At 37.8% G+C, this 21,543-nt stretch overlaps 1 protein-coding gene across 1 annotated transcript; it reads left to right on the top strand.

The window, feature by feature from the left end:
* Positions 1 to 288: 288 nt before the first annotated feature.
* On the top strand, positions 289 to 14,563 carry LOC143557697 (E3 ubiquitin-protein ligase UPL2-like). Its single transcript, XM_077046705.1, has 17 exons — positions 289 to 475; positions 566 to 706; positions 1,937 to 2,032; positions 2,115 to 2,318; positions 2,410 to 8,854; positions 8,944 to 9,956; positions 10,030 to 10,320; positions 10,519 to 10,723; positions 10,811 to 11,076; positions 11,161 to 11,420; positions 11,501 to 12,569; positions 12,653 to 12,799; positions 12,889 to 12,969; positions 13,058 to 13,283; positions 13,378 to 13,517; positions 13,623 to 13,729; positions 14,259 to 14,563. Exons 2-17 carry the CDS (start codon positions 608 to 610, stop codon positions 14,359 to 14,361), a joined length of 10,752 nt encoding a protein of 3,583 aa, XP_076902820.1. The 5' UTR covers positions 289 to 475; positions 566 to 607; the 3' UTR covers positions 14,362 to 14,563.
* Positions 14,564 to 21,543: the final 6,980 nt, after the last annotated feature.

Genomic DNA, 21,543 nt, shown 5'->3' with positions numbered 1-21,543 from the left:
AAAAGCTTTATCCCATCGAGTATTACAAGGCCACAAGTCATGAGAGCTGACCGAAACCCAATAAACCAATCAACGACTAGAGTGACCGTGACCGAACACATATACCACAAACTGGTCCGGTTCATAAAACCGAGTCTTTACGATTAATCTAGAAACGACAATTCATGACACAACATAATTTCCGTCTAACCAGATCCCGTTATCTTGTTTAACTTTTAACCAAAAGTAGAGGGTAAGGAATGTAACTTCCCCCCTCGTCCAACTATGTAAAGACCCACCCAGCCTATGGACCGGAGTGCAAACACCAAAACACTACCCTGTGCCTGCAGCCTTCTTCATCAATCCAACACACACTTTGGGCTTTTAGGGCTCATTCTTCAACACACACATATAACATAAACCCCAATCAATTCTCAAATTCACTTCGATTTTCATGTTATTAATCAATCAATCCTCTCTTCTTCTTCCGTTCACCGTACGATTCCACCAATTCAATTGATTTCATTCGATTGATGATTACTTTTAATTTTAATTTGACCGATTGATTTGTTTTATTTTTTTGCAGTGTTATTATAAAGGAGTGTAGACTAGTAGTTTGATATATCTCATGGCCCGTACGCTAAGATCGAGCTTGCCGTCCAGGCTTAGGCAGCTTTTGTCCGGCGAAGGGCATATCTGTCCCAATGTTAAACTTGATTCAGACACTGTAAGTCTTTATCTGTGGTTTAATTAATTAATTAGGGTTATTGATAATGGAACCTAGGGTTACAAGTGGATTGTTTTGTTTGCTGTTGATTAATTGTTATTAATTGAACTGATGTGTAATTAGGGTAAATTCTGTGATATGATTAACCTAATTGTGTATGTTTTGAGTATAGGTTCAGGTGTTACTTTGATCTACATTTTTTTTTGGTTTTTAGTGTTTAATTACATTTATTTAAATGCTAATAAATTGATTTTGGTACTGTGTTATTTTTTAATATGTAAAATGGATATGCCTTTTCTTGCAAATGTTGTTGGGAATATTCTTTTTTTTTTCTTTTTTGAAGTTTTGGAATATATATTTTACATGTTTTAATTCGGGAAGTAAGTTGTGTGATACATAAGGGGAATGTGTTGCCCTTTTGCTTTGCAAATGAGAGAGTGCTAGTTGTGATGTTTTAGATTATTATCTTTTAACATGTGACTGCAGTGGGTGTTAAGTCATATTATTTGATGTTTAACAGCATTAAAAGGTTTTTCTGAGTTTTTTTGTGGTGTATTATATTGATTAATAAATATTTGATTAGGGCTACTTTTCAGAGAACCAGTTTGTTAACTTTATGCTGTTTTGTTAACTCATTAGTACTTTAATGATAAGGAAAGTTGATTTTTTTTATGTATACTTTTGCGATCCCATCAATTTTTGGTTTTTTAAAACCAAGCACTCAAGCAGTAGGATGCTAGATTTCTAGCATCTTTTGGTGTAAGTTTGTTCAGTTAACCCTTAGATCAACTGTTTAAATTGATTGTCAATAATAAGAGACTTAGAACTTTACCATACAATCAAACACATAGTATTCTAGGCTATAATTTTTTAAATTTATTTTCAATGCAATTTTCTAGTCCCAAGAACGTTTTGATATTATCATCACAAAACCAAATTATGTTTGCATCACAGTAAAAAAAAATTAACCTTGTACAAATTTTTAAGTGATAAAGATTACATTTAAGGGTTGGCATAGTTTAGTGCCATGACTAACAAGAAAAAACTACAAGTCTAGTTAAAAATTGCTGATAGGAAAGGTCTAGAAAAAGTTTGAGTACTTTTTATTTCACAAGAATAACTGTATCACCGTTTGATGTTTATGGTTTGAAAATATTGTTCCAGTTCCTCTAATATGCTGTGAATCAATAATTATTACTGATTTGCTGACATTATTCTTTTATATTGCAGCCCCCAAAAGTGAAGGCATTCATTGACAAGGTGATTCAGTGTCCATTGCAAGACTTAGCAATCCCTCTTTCAGGTTTTCATTGGGAATACAACAAGGTGATAAAGATTATATATTTCAGTGCCTTCTTGTGATTTAATAAACTTCCTGCAATTTACTCACCAAGTTCATTGGTTTCAGGGAAACTTTCATCATTGGAGGCCATTATTTCTGCATTTTGATACATACTTCAAGACTTACTTGTCTACCAGGAAGGATCTCCTTTTAGCTGATACTTTAGAAGATGATACTCTTTTTCCCAAACAATCAGTTCTCCAGATCCTGCGTGTGATGCAAATCATTTTAGAGAATTGCCACAAAAAAAGTTCCTTTGATGGTTTAGAGGTATGGTGAAAACAATATTTTAACAAAGTTTCATATCCAACTTTTATTCTTTTCTACATTTGTTTCTGAAGTTTGATTTTTTTTTCTACAGCATTTCAAGCTTTTGCTTGCGTCAACAGATCCTGAGATTCTCATTGCAACTTTGGAGACGCTTTCAGCGTTAGTAAAAATAAACCCTTCAAAACTTCATGCAAGTGGGAAACTTGTAGGATGTGGTGCAATCAACAGCTGTCTTTTGTCACTAGCACAAGGATGGGGAAGCAAAGAAGAGGGTTTGGGCTTATATTCATGTGTCATGTTAAATGAGAAATCCCAAGATGAAACCCTAAGTTTATTTCCATCTGATTTACAAACAGAAAGTGACAACTCTCAAAACCGTGTAGGTTCTACACTCTATTTCGAGTTGCATGGTACAAGTTCTTCGAGCACAACTACCAACACAAGTGTTATTCACATTCCTGATCTTCATTTGCGTAAGGAGGATGATTTATCCTTAATGAAACTGTTGATTGAGCAGTATAATGTTCCTCCTGAACATCGGTTTTCATTGCTGACAAGAATTAGATATGCACACGCCTTTCGTTCTTCAAGAATTTGCAGGCTGTACAGCAAGATTTGCCTACTTGCTTTTATTGTCCTTGTTCAATCAAGTGACTCTCATGATGAACTTGTATCTTTCTTTGCAAATGAGCCTGAATATACAAATGAGCTAATCAGGTTAGTGAAATCTGAAGAAACGGTACCTGGAACAATTCGCACACTTGCAATGACTGCACTTGGATCTCAACTAGCTGCATATTCATCATCTCATGAACGGGCACGGATTCTAAGTGGGTCCAGCATCAGTTTTGCTGGCGGAAATCGCATGATTCTTCTTAATGTGCTGCAAAGGGCGATTTCGTCTTTAAAGAACTCCAGTGATCCATCATCTATTGCATTTGTTGAAGCACTTCTTCAGTTCTATTTGCTTCATGTGATATCTACATCAAGTTCTGGGAGTGTTATACGGGGATCGGGGATGGTTCCGACTTTCTTACCCCTTTTAGAAGATTCTGATCTTTCACACATGCATCTTGTTTGTTTAGCTGTTAAGACTCTGCAAAAGCTGATGGATTACAGCAATTCAGCTGTTACTCTGTTTAAAGATTTGGGCGGGGTCGAGCTTTTAACTAACAGATTGCAGATAGAAGTAGACAGGGTGATTGATTCTGAAACAGGAGATGCAAATTCAATGAGCATTGGGGAGAGCTCATACTCAAGTTCTAACCCTAATATTGATCGGCTGTATTCACAAAAACGGCTCATTAGGGTTTTGTTGAAGGCACTCGGTTCTGCTACGTATGCTCCAGGAAATTCAACACGGGCTCAAGGGGCTCATGATGTTTCCCTACCCGCCACTCTGTCAATGATCTTTGGAAACGTGATTAAATTTGGTGGAGATATATATTCGGCAGCTGTTACTGTTATGAGTGATATGATTCATAAAGACCCCACTTGTTATGCTTCATTGGATGATTTAGGTCTTCCTGATGCTTTTTTACAGTCAATAAAAGCTGGAATTCTTTCTTCTTCAAAAGCTCTTACATGCGTTCCTAATGGTATTGGGGCTATTTGTCTCAACACAAAGGGATTGGAATCAGTTAAAGACAGCTCAGCGTTAAGGTTTCTGGTGGATATTTTTACTGATAAGAAGTACGTGCTTGCAATGAATGATGGGATTGTGCCTTTAGCAAATGCTGTTGAGGAGCTTTTGCGTCATGTAACTTCATTAAGAGGTACTGGTGTGGATATGATTGTTGAGATTGTTAACAAAATTGCTTCAATAGAGGACAGTAAGGGGAAGTCGGTAAAAGTTAACGAGAGCAGTGTTATGGATATGGATACTGAAGATAAAGAAAATGTGGGCTCGTGTCTAGTCGGTGCTACTGCTACAGACTCAGAGTCTGAAGGAGTTGGTGATGAACAGTTTATTCAGTTATGCATTTTCCATGTGATGGTTTTAGTACACCGAACAATGGAAAATGCAGAAACGTGTCGATTGTTTGTTGAAAAAGCAGGAATTGACGCGCTGTTGAAGCTTTTATTGAGACCGAGTATAACTCAATCATCAGAAGGGATGTCAATTGCTTTGCATAGCACAATGGTTTTCAAGAGCTTTACCCAGCACCATTCGGCTCCTTTAGCACGTGCTTTTTGTTCAGCTCTTCGGGGTTATCTAAAGTCAACTTTGACTGGGTTCAGTGCTCTTTCAGGGTCATTTCTGTTGGACCCGAAAGCTACTCCAGATGCAGGAGTTTTTTCTTCACTTTTTCTTGTTGAATTTCTTTTGTTTCTAGCTGCTTCTAAAGACAACAGATGGGTCACTGCATTGCTTCAAGAATTTGGGAATGATAGCAAGGATGTTTTGGAAGATATTGGCCGGACCCACCGTGAGATCTTGTGGCAGATTGCTTTACTTGAAGATGTTAAGTTTGAAACCGAAGATGACAATGATGGTTCCGGTTCTGCTCATGGGTCCCGCCAATCAGAATCTACTACCTCGGAATCCGAGGAGCAGAGATTTAATTCTTTTAGGCAGTTTCTTGATCCGTTAATGAGAAGAAGAATGTCAGGATGGAGTTTTGAATCCCAATTTTTTGATCTGATTACTCTGTATCGTGATCTCACTAATGCCTCTGGTCTTCCACAACATCTCGGAGGCAGTGGCGGCTACCAATCACTACCATCCGGTACTGCAGATGTTGCCAGCGGTGGTGGTGGTTCACAGGAAGCCAACAAGCAAAGGTCTTATTATTCTTCTTGTCGTGATATGATGAAGTCGCTCTCTTTGCACATTACACACTTGTTTCAAGAGCTAGGCAAAGCAATGTTGCTTCCTTCTAGAAGACGTGATGAAATGGTAACGGTTAGCCCCGCTTCAAAATCAGTGGCGTCTACATTTGCTTCTATAACATTGGATCATATGAACTTTGAAGGTCATGTAAAGCCTTCTGGATCAGCAGCATCATGGTCTCCCAAATGTCGTTATCTGGGTAAAGTTGTAGATTTCATTGATGGAATTTTACTTGAAAAGCCTGACACCTGCAACCCGGTCCTGTTAAATTGTTTATATGGCCGTGGTGTCATTCAGTCGGTTTTGACCACTTTTGAAGCTACCAGTGAGCTGCTATTTACAGTCAACTGGAGCCCCGCGTCTCCAATGGAGACTGATGAAGGAGCTTCAAAGCCTGATTCAGAAGAAACGGTTCGGTCATGGATAGATGGCCCGTTAGCCAGTTATGGTAAACTTATGGATCATTTGGTGACATCATCATTTATATTATCACCATTTACCAAACAATTCCTTACACAACCACTTGTAACTGGTGACGTGGCATTTCCACGTGATGCCGAGGTTTTCGTGAAAGTTCTTCAGTCTATGATTTTGAAAACCGTGCTCCCGGTATGGACACACCCACAGTTTACCAATTGTAGTGATGAGTTTATTGCTACTGTTATATCGATTATTCGGCATATCTTTTCTGGGGTTGAAGTGAGAAGTGTAGGCAATGCGGGGTCACGTCCTGCGGGCCCCCCACCAAATGAAACGACCATATCCACAATTGTTGAGATGGGGTTTTCAAGAGCTCGAGCTGAAGAGGCGTTAAGACAAGTGGGATCCAACAGTGTTGAGCTGGCAATGGAGTGGCTGTTTTCACATCCAGAGGAAGTTCCAGAAGATGATGAACTTGCTCGAGCACTTGCTATGTCTCTTGGGAATTCTGGAACCGAGTCAAAGGATGATACTGGTACAACTGAAAATAGTCAACAGATTGAAGAGGAAACTGTGCAACTACCACCTGTTGATGACTTGTTGTCTACATGTAAAAAGCTTCTAGAAATGAAAGATTCTTTAGCCTTCCCAGTCCGCGATCTTCTTACAATGATATGTTCTCAAGATGAAGGTCAATACAGGTCAAATGTTATATCATTTATTCTAGAACAAGTGAAGCTTTGCAGTTCTAATGCTGATGGTGGAAAGAATAACATGCTATCGTCTTTATTTCATGTTCTTGCTTTGATTCTTAATGAGGATAAAGATGCACGAGAAATTGCTTCCAAAGGTGGTCTGGTTAAAGTTGCAGCCGATCTTCTATCAGACTGGAGTTCTTGTTCACATGATAATGAAGCACTGGTTGTTCCAAAATGGGTGACAGCAGCTTTTCTTGCTGTTGACCGGCTTTCTCAGGTTGACCAGAACTTGAATGCTGATATTTCTGAGTTGTTAAAGAAAGACGATGTTGGTAACCAGAACTCTATAGTGATAGATGATGAAAAGCAAAACAAGTCACAGATTAATTCCAGGTTATCATCAAAGCATATTGATGTTGAGGAACAAAAGAGATTTGTTGAGATATCTTGTGGGTATTTAACTAAACAACTCCCTGCTGAAACGATCCATGCTGTTTTACAGTTATGTTCTACCCTTACAAGAACGCATTCTGTTGCTGTTAGTTTTCTAGAAGCTGGTGGTTTGCCTTTACTGCTATCTTTGCCTACAAGCAGTCTCTTTGTTGGATTTGATAATGTTGCAGCTACTATTATTCGTCACATTCTAGAAGATCCCCAGACGCTTCAACAAGCAATGGAAAGTGAAATCAAACATAATATTGTGACAGCTGCCAATCGACAGTCTAACGGAAGGTTTACACCCCGTAACTTTTTGTTGAATTTGACTTCTGTAATTTCACGGGATCCCGTGATCTTTATGCGGGCGGCACGAGCTGTGTGTCAAATTGAAATGATTGGTGAACGACCATATGTTGTCTTGCTAAAAGATCGTGAAAAGGATAAATCCAAAGAAAATGGCAAGGAAAATGTCAAACCACATACTACAACTGATGGCAGTATCAAAATTCCTGAGGTAAATAACAAGAATGTAAAAGCTCATCGTAAGCCGCCTCAGAGTTTTACAACTGTAATCGAGCTGCTTTTGGAGTCAATAATTTCATATATACCTCCTTCAGAAGTGGCGGCAGAGAGCTCTTCTGTAACAGATATGGAAATTGATGTTGCTTCAAATAAGGTTAAAGGAAAGGCTATTGCTTCAGGATCTGAAGAGAATGAAGATAATGGTCAAGAATCTTCTGCATCACTGGCCAAAGTTGTGTTTATTTTGAAGCTTTTAAAGGAGATTCTCATGATGTATAGTCCATCTGTTCATGTTCTGTTAAGGAAAGACGCTGAACTAAACAGCAGCAATAATGGTGGAATATTTCATCACATTCTTTGTAAATTTCTTCCCCATTCAAGAAATACCAAACGGGAAAAGAAAGATGCTGACTGGAGACACAAATTAGCAAGCAGGGCTAGCCAGTTCTTGGTTGCTTCTTGTGTGCGTTCTACAGAAGCAAGAAGGAGAATATTTGTAGAAATTAATAATGCTTTCACTGAATTTATTGATAATTGTAAAGTTTATCGGCCACCTGGAAATGATATTCAAGCTTTTGTTGATTTACTTGGAGATGTGCTGGCAGCCCGTTCACCTACAGGTTCTTCAGTTTCTGGAGAAGTTTCGGTTACATTTATAGATGTTGGGTTAGTGAGATCATTTACACGAACCTTACAAATGTTGGATTTGGATCATGCTGAGTCAATAAAGGTTGTACCAGGGCTTGTAAAGGTTTTGGAGTTGATTACTAAAGAGCATGTTCATGCTGCTGAAGCTAACACTGCTAAAGATAACCCAGCGAAAGCTAATGATTATGGTCCACAAGGCCAAACCGAGAATGCTGGTGATGTGGATATACCTCAGTCAACTGAAACTGCGTCTTTACCTAATGCAAGCTCTGCACCTACGGAAGTTATTGAGTCTTTTAGTGCAGTTCAAACATACGGTGGATCTGAGGCGGTTACTGATGACATGGAACATGGTCAGGATATTGACGGAGGTTTTGCTCCCCCGAGTGAAGACGATTACATGCACGATACTTCTGAGGAACGGGGTCTTGAAAATGGCCTTGGTTCTGTTGGAATAAGATTTGAAATCCAACCAGATATCCGTGAAAGCCTTGATGAAGATGACGAGGATATGTCTGGAGATGGGGATGAAGTTAATGAAGACGAGGATGGAGATGATGATGACGATGATGATGATGATGGACAAAATGATTTGGAAGAAGATGAAGTTCATCATCATTTGCCTCATCCCGACACTGATCAAGATGACCATGAGATTGAAGATGAGTTTGATGAAGATATGATTGAGGAAGAGGATGAAGATGATGAGGATGATGATGGTGGAGTTCTGTTAAGATTGGGCGAGGGAATGAATGGGATAAATGTTTTGGATCATATCGAGGTATTTGGTAGAGAACATAGCTTTAACAATAATACATTACATGTAATGCCCGTTGAAGTTTTTGGTTCTAGGCGTCAAGGTCGAACCACATCTATTTATAATCTTTTGGGGAGATCTGGTGATGGCTCTGTTTCATTTCAGCATCCACTTTTAATGGAACCTTCTTCCTCACGTACAGTATCTTCCCGGCAAACAGGTATTTCTTATTATATTAACAGTCTCTGTTCTTTTTAGTTATTTTTTTTTGTTTTAGTTATTGACTTTTGTGTTATGTTGTCCACTCAGATAATGCACGTGAGCCCCTTGAAAGAAATTTGGAGTCATCCTCTTCTCGATTGGATTCAATTTTCCGGTCATTGAGGAGTGGTCGCCATGGGCAGCATGGAAACCGTCTTAGTATGTGGACAGACGACCAACCAAGTGTTGGATCTAATGCATCTAGCATTCCTTTAGGCCTTGAAGAGTTGTTGGTTTCTCATCTAAGGCGCCCGACTCCAGAAAAGGTTTCTGATCAAGACAAAACGGTCGAGGGTCAAACCAAAAACGAGTCTGATCAATCCCAAGAATCGGCTGGTATGGTACCTGAAACCACTGTTGGCAACGATGGTAACGGTGATCAAGTTGGCTCTCGTGATACAGTAAGCACACCAACGGTATATGTGTGTCAGCCTGTTGGTCAAAATCAATCGGTTGATATGCAGTTTGACCAAAATGATAGTGCTTCTCGTGACGTTGAAGCTGTGAGCCAAGAAAGTAGTGAAAGTGGGGCCACATTAGGAGAAAGTCTTAGAAGTCTAGATGTTGAAATTGGAAGTGCTGATGGTCATGATGAAGGTCCCAGGAGAATTAATGTAAATGTACCACTCAATCCGACATCAGTAACTGTTAGAGATGCATCTCTTCATAGTGTAACCGAGGTTTCTGAAAACCCTAGTCAAGAAACCGACCAGAGTGATCCAGCACAGGATGCACAACGTGATGGTGGTTCTGGTTCCGGTTCTGGCTCTGGTTCTGCACCAATTGACCCTGCGTTTCTGGATGCACTACCTGAGGAGTTACGAGCCGAGGTACTTTCAGGTCGACAGGGTCAAGTGGCTCAGCCTTCAAATACTGAACCACAAAATGACGGTGACATAGACCCTGAATTCCTTGCAGCACTTCCTCCAGACATCCGTGCAGAAGTTTTAGCACAGCAACAAGCGCAAGGGGCCCACCGCTCACAGGAACTTGAAGGTCAACCTGTAGAGATGGATACTGTATCAATAATTGCTACATTCCCATCAGAGCTAAGAGAAGAGGTAACTTTAAAAAAATATAATTTTAGTTGAAGAAAAATAATCGTCGTCTTTGCTGATATTTTTTTACTTTCAGGTTCTTTTAACATCATCTGATGCAGTTCTTGCTAATCTTACACCTGCTCTTGTTGCTGAGGCGAACATGTTGAGAGAGAGATTTGCTCGCCGGTACAATCGGACACCTTTTGGTATGCTACCAAGAAGCAGACGGGGTGAATCTTCTAGAAGAGGCGACGGAGTCGGATCTGGCAGTGGTGGAATTGTTGGTCGTAGGTCAACTGGAAGTAAGCCTGTTGAAACTGATGGGGCTCCTTTAGTTGACACGCAAGATCTTAAAGCCATGATTCGCTTGCTTCGTGTTGTTCAGGTCATAATTTCTCACACTGGTTGATTTGGATTCTTTTTTAATCTATTACGGGTAAAGTAAAATGTTTATTAAAATGGATTTGGTCAAACAGGTCAAAAGTCATCCAAAGTATGTTTATATGCATAGAACTACCAAAATTGCAGTTATAAATGTTGCATTTTTCATGTTCTTATCAGTATGTTCTTTTGCATTCTGCAGCCACTATACAAACCGCAACTCCAGAGACTGCTGTTAAATTTATGTGCTCACGTTGAAACCCGTTCTTTTGTAGTCAAAATTTTGATGGATTTATTGATGCTTGACATAAGAAAGCCTGGAAATAACTTGAATACTTCCGAGCCATCATATAGACTTTATGCATGCCAGAGTCATGTTATGTATTCTCGTCCTCAGTGCTTTGATGGTAACAATCTTATCAATAATGTCAACTGTCTAGGTCTGCACACCATTTTTCTTTTTGATGCTAAAATCATATTTTTACCCTTTTTAGGCGTACCTCCATTGGTATCACGGCGTGTTTTAGAAACATTGACATATTTGGCCAGAAATCATTCATTTGTTGCAAAACTATTGCTTCAGTTCAGATTCCCTCCATTGGAGTGTGAGAATCTTGATAAGTCTCGGGGAAAAGCTATCGTGGTTGTTGAAGAAAATCAAAAAGAAAACCAACAAGAGGGTGATTTATTAGCCATAACAATGCTGCTAAGTCTCTTGAATCAACCACTTTATTTGAGGAGTATTGCACATCTTGAGCAGGTATCTTTTGAAAAATAATCATATTTGTAAATAAAATGTTCAATATTATAACATTGATCACTGTTTTATCCTGTGTTTTCTCAGTTACTGAACTTGTTAGATGTCATCATTGATAATGCTGAAAGCAAGCAAGCTCCGGTTGTTCGTGGTGTATCTGTTACTGAAGAACCATCTGGTCAGACGCCTGCTTTAGATGCTGATGATGGTGCCAAATCATCCAAAGCTGCGATTGCCTCTAAGCCTTCATCTTCTGGTGGTATTACAGAAGACGATTCTAACACCATTCTGCTAAACTTGCCACAAGCAGAACTTCGTCTTCTCTGCTCACTGCTTGCACGTGAATGGTATCGTTTTTATTTCATTCAACTTTTGATTTTTTTTATTTGTGTTGTGCTAATGTAATTTATTGATAATTTGTTTTTAGTTTGTCGGATAATGCATATGCACTTGTGGCGGAGGTATTGAAAAAGCTGGTGACATGGGCGCCACGTCACTGCCATCTGTTCATAACTGAGCTAGCTGGCGCTATGAAGAACCTTACAACAGCAGCCATGGATGAACTGCACCGTTTTGGTGAAATTGAAAAGGCACTTATTACTACTACTGCTTCGGATGGTGCAGCAATCTTAAGGGTTATACAGGCACTGAGCTCACTTGTTGGGTCACTTAATCAAGAAAAAGATCAAACGCTTACTGAATCAGATCAAGCTGCTACACTTTCTCTCGTGGGTGAAATCAATTTGGCTTTAGAACCGTTGTGGACCGAGTTAAGCACGTGCATAAGCAAAATTGAGATCTATTCAGACTCGTCATCCGACGTATCCGATTCATCAAGACCTTCTGGTGCAATGCCACCATTGCCAGCTGGCACTCAAAACATCTTGCCGTATATAGAATCTTTCTTCGTCATGTGTGAAAAATTGCATCCCGGGAATCCAGGTGGGACCCAAGATTTTGGTGCCAATATTGATGAACCGACCACTTCTTTACCGTCAGGTAAAGTAGATGAAAAACATGTTGTGTTTTTGAAGTTTTCTGAGAAGCATAGGAAACTTTTGAATGCGTTTATAAGACAAAACCCTGGATTGCTTGAAAAGTCGTTCTCGCTTATGCTTAAGGTCCCGCGTTTTATTGATTTTGACAACAAACGGGCTCATTTTAGATCTAAAATCAAGCATCAACATGATCATCATCATCATAGTCCTCTAAGGATCTCTGTAAGACGAGCTTACATACTTGAAGATTCATATAATCAGTTGAGGATGAGGTCAACTCAAGATTTGAAGGGAAGGCTGACTGTTCACTTCCAAGGGGAAGAAGGTATTGATGCTGGTGGACTTACAAGAGAATGGTATCAGTTGTTATCAAGGGTTATTTTTGATAAGGGAGCTTTGCTTTTTACAACGGTTGGCAATGATGCAACGTTTCAGCCAAACCCTAATTCTGTTTATCAGACTGAACACCTTTCTTACTTCAAGTTTGTTGGCAGAGTTGTAAGTTCCCTTTATACTTTTGCAGGGTCAATTTTGAAAATTTTATATTTATTCACGAAGGGTTCTGAAATCTTTTATTGTAGGTTGGGAAAGCTCTATTTGATGGTCAGTTGCTTGATGTTCATTTCACAAGATCGTTTTACAAGCACATTCTTGGTGCGAAAGTGACATATCATGATATTGAAGCTATTGATCCAGCTTACTTCAAGAACTTGAAGTGGATGCTTGAGGTGTGTGCAACATTATTTTTTTATTAATTTTAATGATTTTTTGTTGGTTTATATAATAATTTTTGTGCTAATTGATTTTTTGTGTGTAGAATGATATCAGCGATGTTCTAGATCTAACATTCAGTATTGATGCTGATGAAGAGAAGATGATATTATGCGAAAAATCAGAGGTAAAGCTTTACATAATTCCAAATTTAGATATTATATACTTGTGAGAATAATTAATTATTTATGGTCATTGTGGTTTTGGCAAACCAGGTTACCGACTATGAACTGATCCCGGGTGGAAGAAACATTAGAGTGACAGAAGAAAACAAACATAAATACGTCGATTTAATCGCCGAGCATCGGTTAACCACTGCTATACGTCCACAAATAAACTCGTTCTTGGAAGGGTTTAACGAATTGATTTCTCGGGATTTGATAAGCATCTTTCACGATAAGGAATTAGAACTCTTGATAAGTGGACTTCCTGATATCGACTGTGAGTTTCTTTTATATCTTCTTATTTATTATCATTCTAACACTAATTCTATTTCTTTCTTTATAAATAATTTGTATGTTTATTTTCTTTTTAGTGGATGACTTGAAGGCGAATACAGAGTATTCTGGTTATAGTGCCGCATCTCCTATTATCCAGTGGTTTTGGGAAGTTGCTCAAAGCTTCAGCAAAGAAGATAAGGCTCGGCTGTTGCAATTTGTGACTGGTACCTCAAAGGTAGAAGATCTTGTTTGATGTTGACTTTTCTAGGTCAATTGATTCGGGGTCAAGAGTTGGCTAAGTATATAACTCATAATAATGATCGTGAATGTTTATTTGCAGGTTCCATTAGAAGGATTTAGTGCCTTGCAAGGTATTTCTGGATCTCAAAAGTTTCAGATTCACAAAGCATATGGAAGACCCGACCATTTGCCCTCAGCTCACACATGGTAAATTAAATTATTAGTTAGATTTGTTGGTGGATCAAATGATTATAAACAGAATGAGTGAAGCTTGTTTTTTATATTAAATAAAAGTGTTATATAAATAATAGGCTCACTTGTAGGCCTGTAAACGAACCGAACATTCAGTGAACCGTTCGATGGGTATCCTGTTTATGTTCGTTTTTTAACAAACGAACACGAACAAGAAAACCTTGTTATTGAGCTCAATAAGTGAAAGCTTGAGCTCGGGGCTGGGTTTTTTAAAAGAGGTCTTATAGAGGCTCGAGCCCAAGCTTGAACTTTTTGCGAGCTCGTTTCGAGTAGCTCACGAGCGGTTTGGTTCATTTACACTGCTAAATATAATTGCTTAATAATTCATTAATTCATATTTAGCGTTACACTCCAAACTTTGATATTCTATTTTAAGTTTTTTAAGGGAAGGGTATAAATGTCATAAACTTAGAAATGGGTATACTCTATTTTATGATTTTTTGTTGGGTAAAAGTATCATAATTTGATGGGTTGGTGGATGCAGTTTCAATCAGTTGGATTTACCAGAATACCCTTCAAAGGAGCATTTGGAGGAGAGACTGTTGCTTGCAATTCATGAAGCCAATGAAGGTTTTGGTTTTGGTTAACAGGGACATGAGGATGATGAATGTAGATATAATTTATCATGTCAAAAGCCGATCCGTTTTTAGCAGATATACATGTGTTGATATACTGTACAGTTTCGGTTTGTTGAAACTGAATTTGTTCTCTTTATTTTGCGGTTTTCTTTGTTGCCTTGCAAATGTACATTGGAACGGTTTATTGACTATCGATTTGTTAGCGGATATACTTGGATTGATCTGAATCAATAGCATGCATGATTCATCATCATTTGTGGTTGGTATGTTGGATGAAAATGAGTTTCATTTTAATTTTACGATCAAGATAAAAAAGATTTTCTTAATTATATCACGAAAAAAACAGTTTTGACAAAGGTTTTTTCTATTTTTTCCATTTCATGTTTTCTTAATGCTACGGGTAGTGGGGCTTGATCCCCCAAGTGATTCAATATATTTATGACACGTGGACGTTGGCGTGGCACATGATCAAGTCCTAGAGGGTGTAGTGGTTCAGGTGATCCGGGGCTTGTTCCAGTTTTTTACTTTTTTTTTAAATACCACTTTTCTAATAAAGTTCATTATATTACATTAATAATAATTTAAAACATTTATCGTCGTTTGAACCGCTTGACAAATGAGTTCGTCTTCTTCGGAAGAATTGGAAGACGAAGACGATGTCATTAATAAAAATGGAGAGTAATATAGTTTTAATAGAGAGAAAGTGTGCTTTTTGTAATGGGTTGAGTTTTTTTTTTTGAGCGACCAACTAAGTAACGTCGGGTACTCCGTACGCGACCCCCATTGACTAAAGGTAGCCCGAGCCGGCCATGAGTCCGGATGGATGGAGAACCTAGCGGTCCACCTATTGAGGGATTCGCCGGATAAAACCCGACCCCCACGCCCACCAAACGACATGACAACGAGGAGCCGGTAAAACCGAGTAAGATCAGGACTCGAACACTGGCAAGTCATCCCTCATATCTCTTATATAAATTGATGATAGTGAGATTTGAACCCCCTATTTCTCACTAGTAAAGTGAGTGCTCTACCATTGAGCCATATCCAATTTATGAATAGGGTGAGTTTTAATTAAAATGGAGTGGTGGATTGTTATTTATAGGTAAAAAAAAAATTTTAACACACCCGACTGTCATATTGCACAAAACCCCACACCTAATGGTCATATTCTCCCCCGCGGTCCGGCTCGCCCCCGCCTTCGCGCCCCCGCTCACATGAGGGTGGTAGTGGTGTGCGCGGCTGCCACCTAGATCGCGCCCCTTGAATGACGCCTCATTACCCTTAGCCTAATACTCGTAATAAGAAAACTAATGGGATCATGTGAGTATGCTAACGAGTAGGATTAGATAAAAACGTAGCTTGCATTAACTTTGTGTGCTCGTGGCTTTAAAAAGAATATGTTATAAAAACAGTTGAAGCAATGCATTTTTCAAATTTGGAAACTTTATCATCTTTTAAACTAAGTATTCACAAAGCATTTTTCATAGTATGTGAGTGTGTTTTTCTATTTTTTATGGTGTAACTAATAAAATTTGGGGAAACGTTGTTTACTTTTTTAATTTTAAAATTTTTTTGAAAGTGTGTGACTGGAGGAAAAAGAAAATGTAATTATAATGATATATAAATTATTATTTAATAATTGGAAATAAGAAAAAAAAAAACATAGTGATTTTTAATGCGAATTCAGATTTGAAAATGAAGGATAGATTGAGAATAGGGATGAGCATGGTACCGGACCGGTACCTATCCTGAAAATCCCTAATTCTCGGTAACGGTCCCGGTACCGAAATATTCGGTTCGGTACCGGTACGGTACCGGGATTATACCGGTACCGGAGATAAAAAATCGGGAAATACCGGTACCGTACCGATCCCGAAACTTAAAACTTTGGTACCGATTCGGTACCGGTACCAATCGGTACCGGTCCTGATTTTGGTCATCCCTAATTGAGAATGCTCTAACTACGCTTCTATTTTTCTCTTTATGATTTAGCTTAGAGGTAGAAGTGAGTTTTCATCTTGTTTAATTTGCATATAAAACTAACGTATTTGCAAGACCATATTTAAGAGCTAAAAAGAATTTGAGCAACCAATTTCACATAATATTAAAGGTTGATACTAATTTTTTCAAACTTTTGTTGAAAACTTAACTCTTCTGCATTTGTAACATTTCAAGATCCTACTCACCAACTAACAAGAATTCAGATTTTTTTGTAGTGAACTTAACATGCACATATGCTAGATGAGATGATGTTTGTTTTGAGACAGGAAGAATAGCATATTGTAGATTGGAATAGCTATTATGACCTTCATGACCTTTGAGAATCCTAACAACTTTACTACGATTATCTTGAACTATATTATAAACTACCCTTCAGTGAATGATGGTTTATAACATAGTTCAAGATAATCAGAAGAGTAAAGTTTTCAACAAAATTGAACCGTATCGAGACCACAACTCAAAACTTTGGTACCGATTCAATACTGAGGGTACCGAAGATTGAGAGGTATACCCATAGCCTGAGCCCTAAGAGTGGGAGCCTGGAAGGGGTGCTCCTCACTACCATGAACCTCTTTTATCACTAGCAGCACTATCTCAAATACTCTAAATTATTTTTCATGTTTTTAAAAGAATTTAATTATAAATATGATAGATGGTTGCTAGTTACCAATTACTTTTACTAAACTAGATTGAATAATGTTTACTTAAAAACTATATAAATATAAAAAAAATTGTACGACAATTTTTTTATTTTTTAGGACTTGAACCCATGACCTTTAGGTGTTTTAGAGATTTTGCTTTTGTCATTAGACAAGTAGAAAAGAAAAAAAAATAACACATATACAGCAGATAGAATGGGTTTAACTTGCCAAGCTTTTCAAGTTGGAATATGCGAATAAAGATAATAATTTATTGACGGACAATGCAAATAAACTAATAACTCATGAAAAGTGATGATGGTGACCTTTTTATCGACTATAATATAAATATTTATTTTTTTAACTAACTAAAGCGTGTAAATTGTTATTTATGGTATATCATATTCATAGAGGTGATGTGAATGGTACTGGATGAGAAGTAATGTCTCATGTGACATTGAAGTATCATTATAGAACATCGTCCCACTCTTACACGGTATGGTATAAGATGACTAGATGAGTGTAGGAGGGAAATGATAACCAAACTATAGTTTAAAAAAAGAAAAGACAAAGTTCTTACTCAATGGCTATTATAATAAAAATATATTATTATGTTTAAATTTTAACCTATAAATACTTCAACACATTAGCTATTTTCACACAAGTTTCTAACCAGTCTTCTTCACCTGACCATTCTTTCTTTAAAAATATAATTGGATCGTGACTGAAGGCAATACTATAAAAAACTAGAAGTCCTTAGGCTTAGGGGGTCTTTTTTTTTTCAATGGTGAAATTTTTATCAAGTGTTTTATTAATTAAGTATATTTTAGTCTTGTTGGTAAAATGTAGTTTTTATTTATTTCAAATGTTTTAGTTTAAAAAAAAGTCAAGAGGTGGCTAATGATACGAAAGATCGACATTTCAATAGTTTACGGATGATTTCAGAAAAATTGATATAAGATTGATGTGAATAAGATGGTATTAGATTTCTATTTTGGTCAAAAATTACAAAAATAGTTTTGTGATCAAACTAAGAATGTGAGGTAGAGTGTTCTTAAATATGTGTGATGAAATGTAAATCAAAGCAAGTAAACGACACGATATGTACGAAGAAAGCCCTTGACCCCATCAGGATCTCCGGCACAAAATCTCCTGCTTCCTCAAAAATATATTAAACGAGAAATATGTTACAACTCGAAGCTTGAATATAGGCCATGAAAGTGTTGTGTGTAAAATTGATGTGTCCCTATTCATCACAATGATCTCTTTATATAATAAATGAACTAAATAACTTATGAGCTAAATCTGGTTTCGCCTTGTTCAACACTCATAACTGTTAGGCTCATTCTTAATGCAAGCTTTTACTCGGCCTTTGATGGTGCGTGCGTGTGGTGTGGTTAAAAGTTGGATTTAACTTTCGCACAAGATCGTGTTTTAAATTATAAAAGTGATTTCTACTAAGACTAAACGCACACAAAATAGGCACGTGTACCTATCGTATATGTAAAATAGTATTGATAAGAACCAAGTATCGATCCGTGGACACAAATATTTCTAATAATAAATCTTCGTTTTAACTTAATCGAAGAAAATAATCATTTTGGGGTTGATTTTTAAACTTTCATATAATAACACACACACACACACAGATATATATTTATAATAGGTGAACAAGAAGAGAAATTCTAAATGAATAGATCAATTATATGAAGGTTACCATCTAAGATCAAGAATCCACTCAATTCTTCATTGATAATTATAAAGTAGACATGATAAACTTGCTTTAATAATGTATGATAGAATAGCCCCTCATTTATAAGTGAACATATATTGTGACATAAAAGAAAGTAACATGCATATTTTCACGTCAACCCATGCTTAATTTCATGTCTACCACGAGAATTTCAATTTAAGTAGGCAAGTAGTTTAGTAAAGTATAGCGATTAAGATTGACTTCGATTTTTCAAATACCAATTCTAGCAACTTCGGGTGGTTGCAGTTTAGTTACACAACCTCCCATTTGTTGATTTAGGTAGGTTATAATTACACATTCCTTTAATATATGATTTCTTTAACTAGCATGATAATCTAAGCAATCGTGTTAACAATGTTATTTCAAAATTACCAAAACTAGAGAAATAGATCATAGCTTATTTGTAACAACGTGAAAATTTCGAGTTCAAAGTATCAACTTTCCAAAGTCTAGGGACTGAAATTGCCAAATTCCAAACTTGAGGGTTAAAATGAAAATTCTGATTTTTCTACCCATCGTGCTACGCGATAGGTCATCAGAGAGACCCATTGCGTACCGCGATGGGGCGTCTAACAACGAGACACGTGGTATGCCACGTGTCCACACGTGGCACAACGTCCGCCATGTGTCCCGACACGTGGCGCAACGTCCGCCACGTGTCAACACGTGGCACAACGTCTGCCACATGGCGACACGTGGCAGACCTACGTTGTGACTCACCTGGGCTACGTCGCGGTACGCGACGGGTGCCCGGAGCCCATCGCGTACCGCGATGGGACATCAGAAAACGGCTATAAATAGCGGCCATGGGATCTCATTCCAAGCATCCCAAAATCAGTTCTCTAACCTCTCTCTACAAATACCACTCTCTCTCTAAAAATCCTCGTAAAACGTGCCACGATTTCCTCGATAAGCGTGCCTCGAATATTCCGTTTGTGTACCGACGTTTCCTTTGAGTTTGTATTATCTCCACCCACATACCAAGAAGGATTTGTTGAATGAATCTCGATAAGCGGGTTGTCGAGAGTTGAAGTTTGGTGTTATCGGTTGACGACCAAAGAGATCAAGCGGCGTTGAAGAGCTGCTCAAAGTCCCTATAGTTTCTATACGCCACTAAGGTTAGGCGTAATAATGAATTCAATATAATTCAATATTATATTCAAGGCTTTGGCCCTAAGTCGAGGTTATACTCGATACCCCGATAAAAGAAAGGAAAAGAAAACATAACAAAGAAACGAATGAAAGTTTGATTATTGAATAGTATGATTTACATATATATGTGTGTAAGTATATATGTATATATATTCTTTGTTTTGAAAATTTTATTTAATGAATAAAGAGTATTCTTAAATACTAAAAGAAAATGATTACGTTTCTTGGAGAAGAAGAAACGTCGGGTTTTTAATATAAACTAAAGGTTTATAATTTAATTTTAAACTAGAAGTTTTCAAGTAAATAAAGAATTGAACTAAAGGTTCAATCGAGGATTGAGATATAAGACTAAAGGTCTTAAGCCGGATCATGTATCCGACTAACAAACATTTATACTCGTAACTATAGGTTCGAGATAAAAGAAAGGGAAAGACCCTTGGACGGTGAGTGAAGCCGATCCTAAATAGATAAGGTGAATACGCCCCCAAACTTTTAAACTTGTTTTCAAAATGAGTCAAACTTGTTATGTGAAATTGTTTACAAGGAAATATGTGTTCCTAAAACCGTTATAACTATGGGTATAAACCTAGCCCTCAGGCTGTGGTATACGTATGTTTGGATCCTTACATAGGTGATACTATGCGATGTATTGGCATGAACGCACCACCCTTGGTCGTAGGACGCTCTCCTGCAGGGAGTACGACCTTATGTATATATTTACGGGTACTTAACTAAGTCGAACGCTGCGGTGTTTGCTGAGGTGACCTAGCGTAGAGGATATAGTTTATAATGTGTTGTTTGACTTTGTTATTCCTAAGCCACGTTGGTCCGAGGCAGGCGTAGTCTCGAGGGGTAATAAAGTAAAAGAAGTTATTTTGCGTCAGCGTGTTCATCAGCATTCGTTGCTGACGTATTTTCTTACATTTTGCAGGTGAACAAGTTTAGCGCTTGGAGTGTCGAAGCGCTATCCGATGGCTCGGATTCGTTTTGTAAACTTAATATGGTGGTTTGTAAATATTAAACAAGTAAATGTTTTGTAACAACTTAAACGGGTGTTTATAATCCCGTCTTTTATATAAGTTACATTTTCGATCCTTAAAGTTTTATAAGTCTTCCACAAATCAACGAAACTCTGATCTATTTACAATTATGGTACCCACTGTTGGATCACACTCCTAGGCCTAAGATGGGGGTGTGACAGGTTGGTATCAGAGCCATCAATCTTAGCGAATTGGGTATCAGAGCCATCAATATTAGCGAATTGGGTATCATAAAACAATACCCAAGATTCGATCCAAGTATAGGAAATAATTGTTTATGTGTTTTAGGAATAAGATAGGCTGATAACCTTTCTTTCCCACTCTACATTCTAAACCACCCACAATATTAGATGTCATTCAAAGCTCACATCGAAGACTTTGTGCGCAAGGCAAAGGAAGCTGGAATTGCCGAACCCTACCCCGAAGACAACAAGAGCGAGGGTTATTATGAAGCATACTTCAACCAAGACGTAGAACACGACTTGTCCAAACTTTTGTACTATCCCGGAAGCAGGCACTACCCAATAGATGTTCCCGATAGTCCACCAAAACAAGGAATTGAGCCACCAAGACACTCAAGCTATCATCCATCAGCAATACCGATGTA

This window comes from Bidens hawaiensis, unplaced genomic scaffold (assembly GCF_021521415.1).
Source record: "Bidens hawaiensis isolate Kalapana, Puna unplaced genomic scaffold, B.hawaiensis_p1.1 tig00019083_1, whole genome shotgun sequence".
NCBI lineage: Eukaryota > Viridiplantae > Streptophyta > Magnoliopsida > Asterales > Asteraceae > Bidens > Bidens hawaiensis.
The sequence above is the reverse complement of the archived record's forward strand: the minus strand, read 5'-3'. Positions and strand labels throughout refer to the sequence as shown.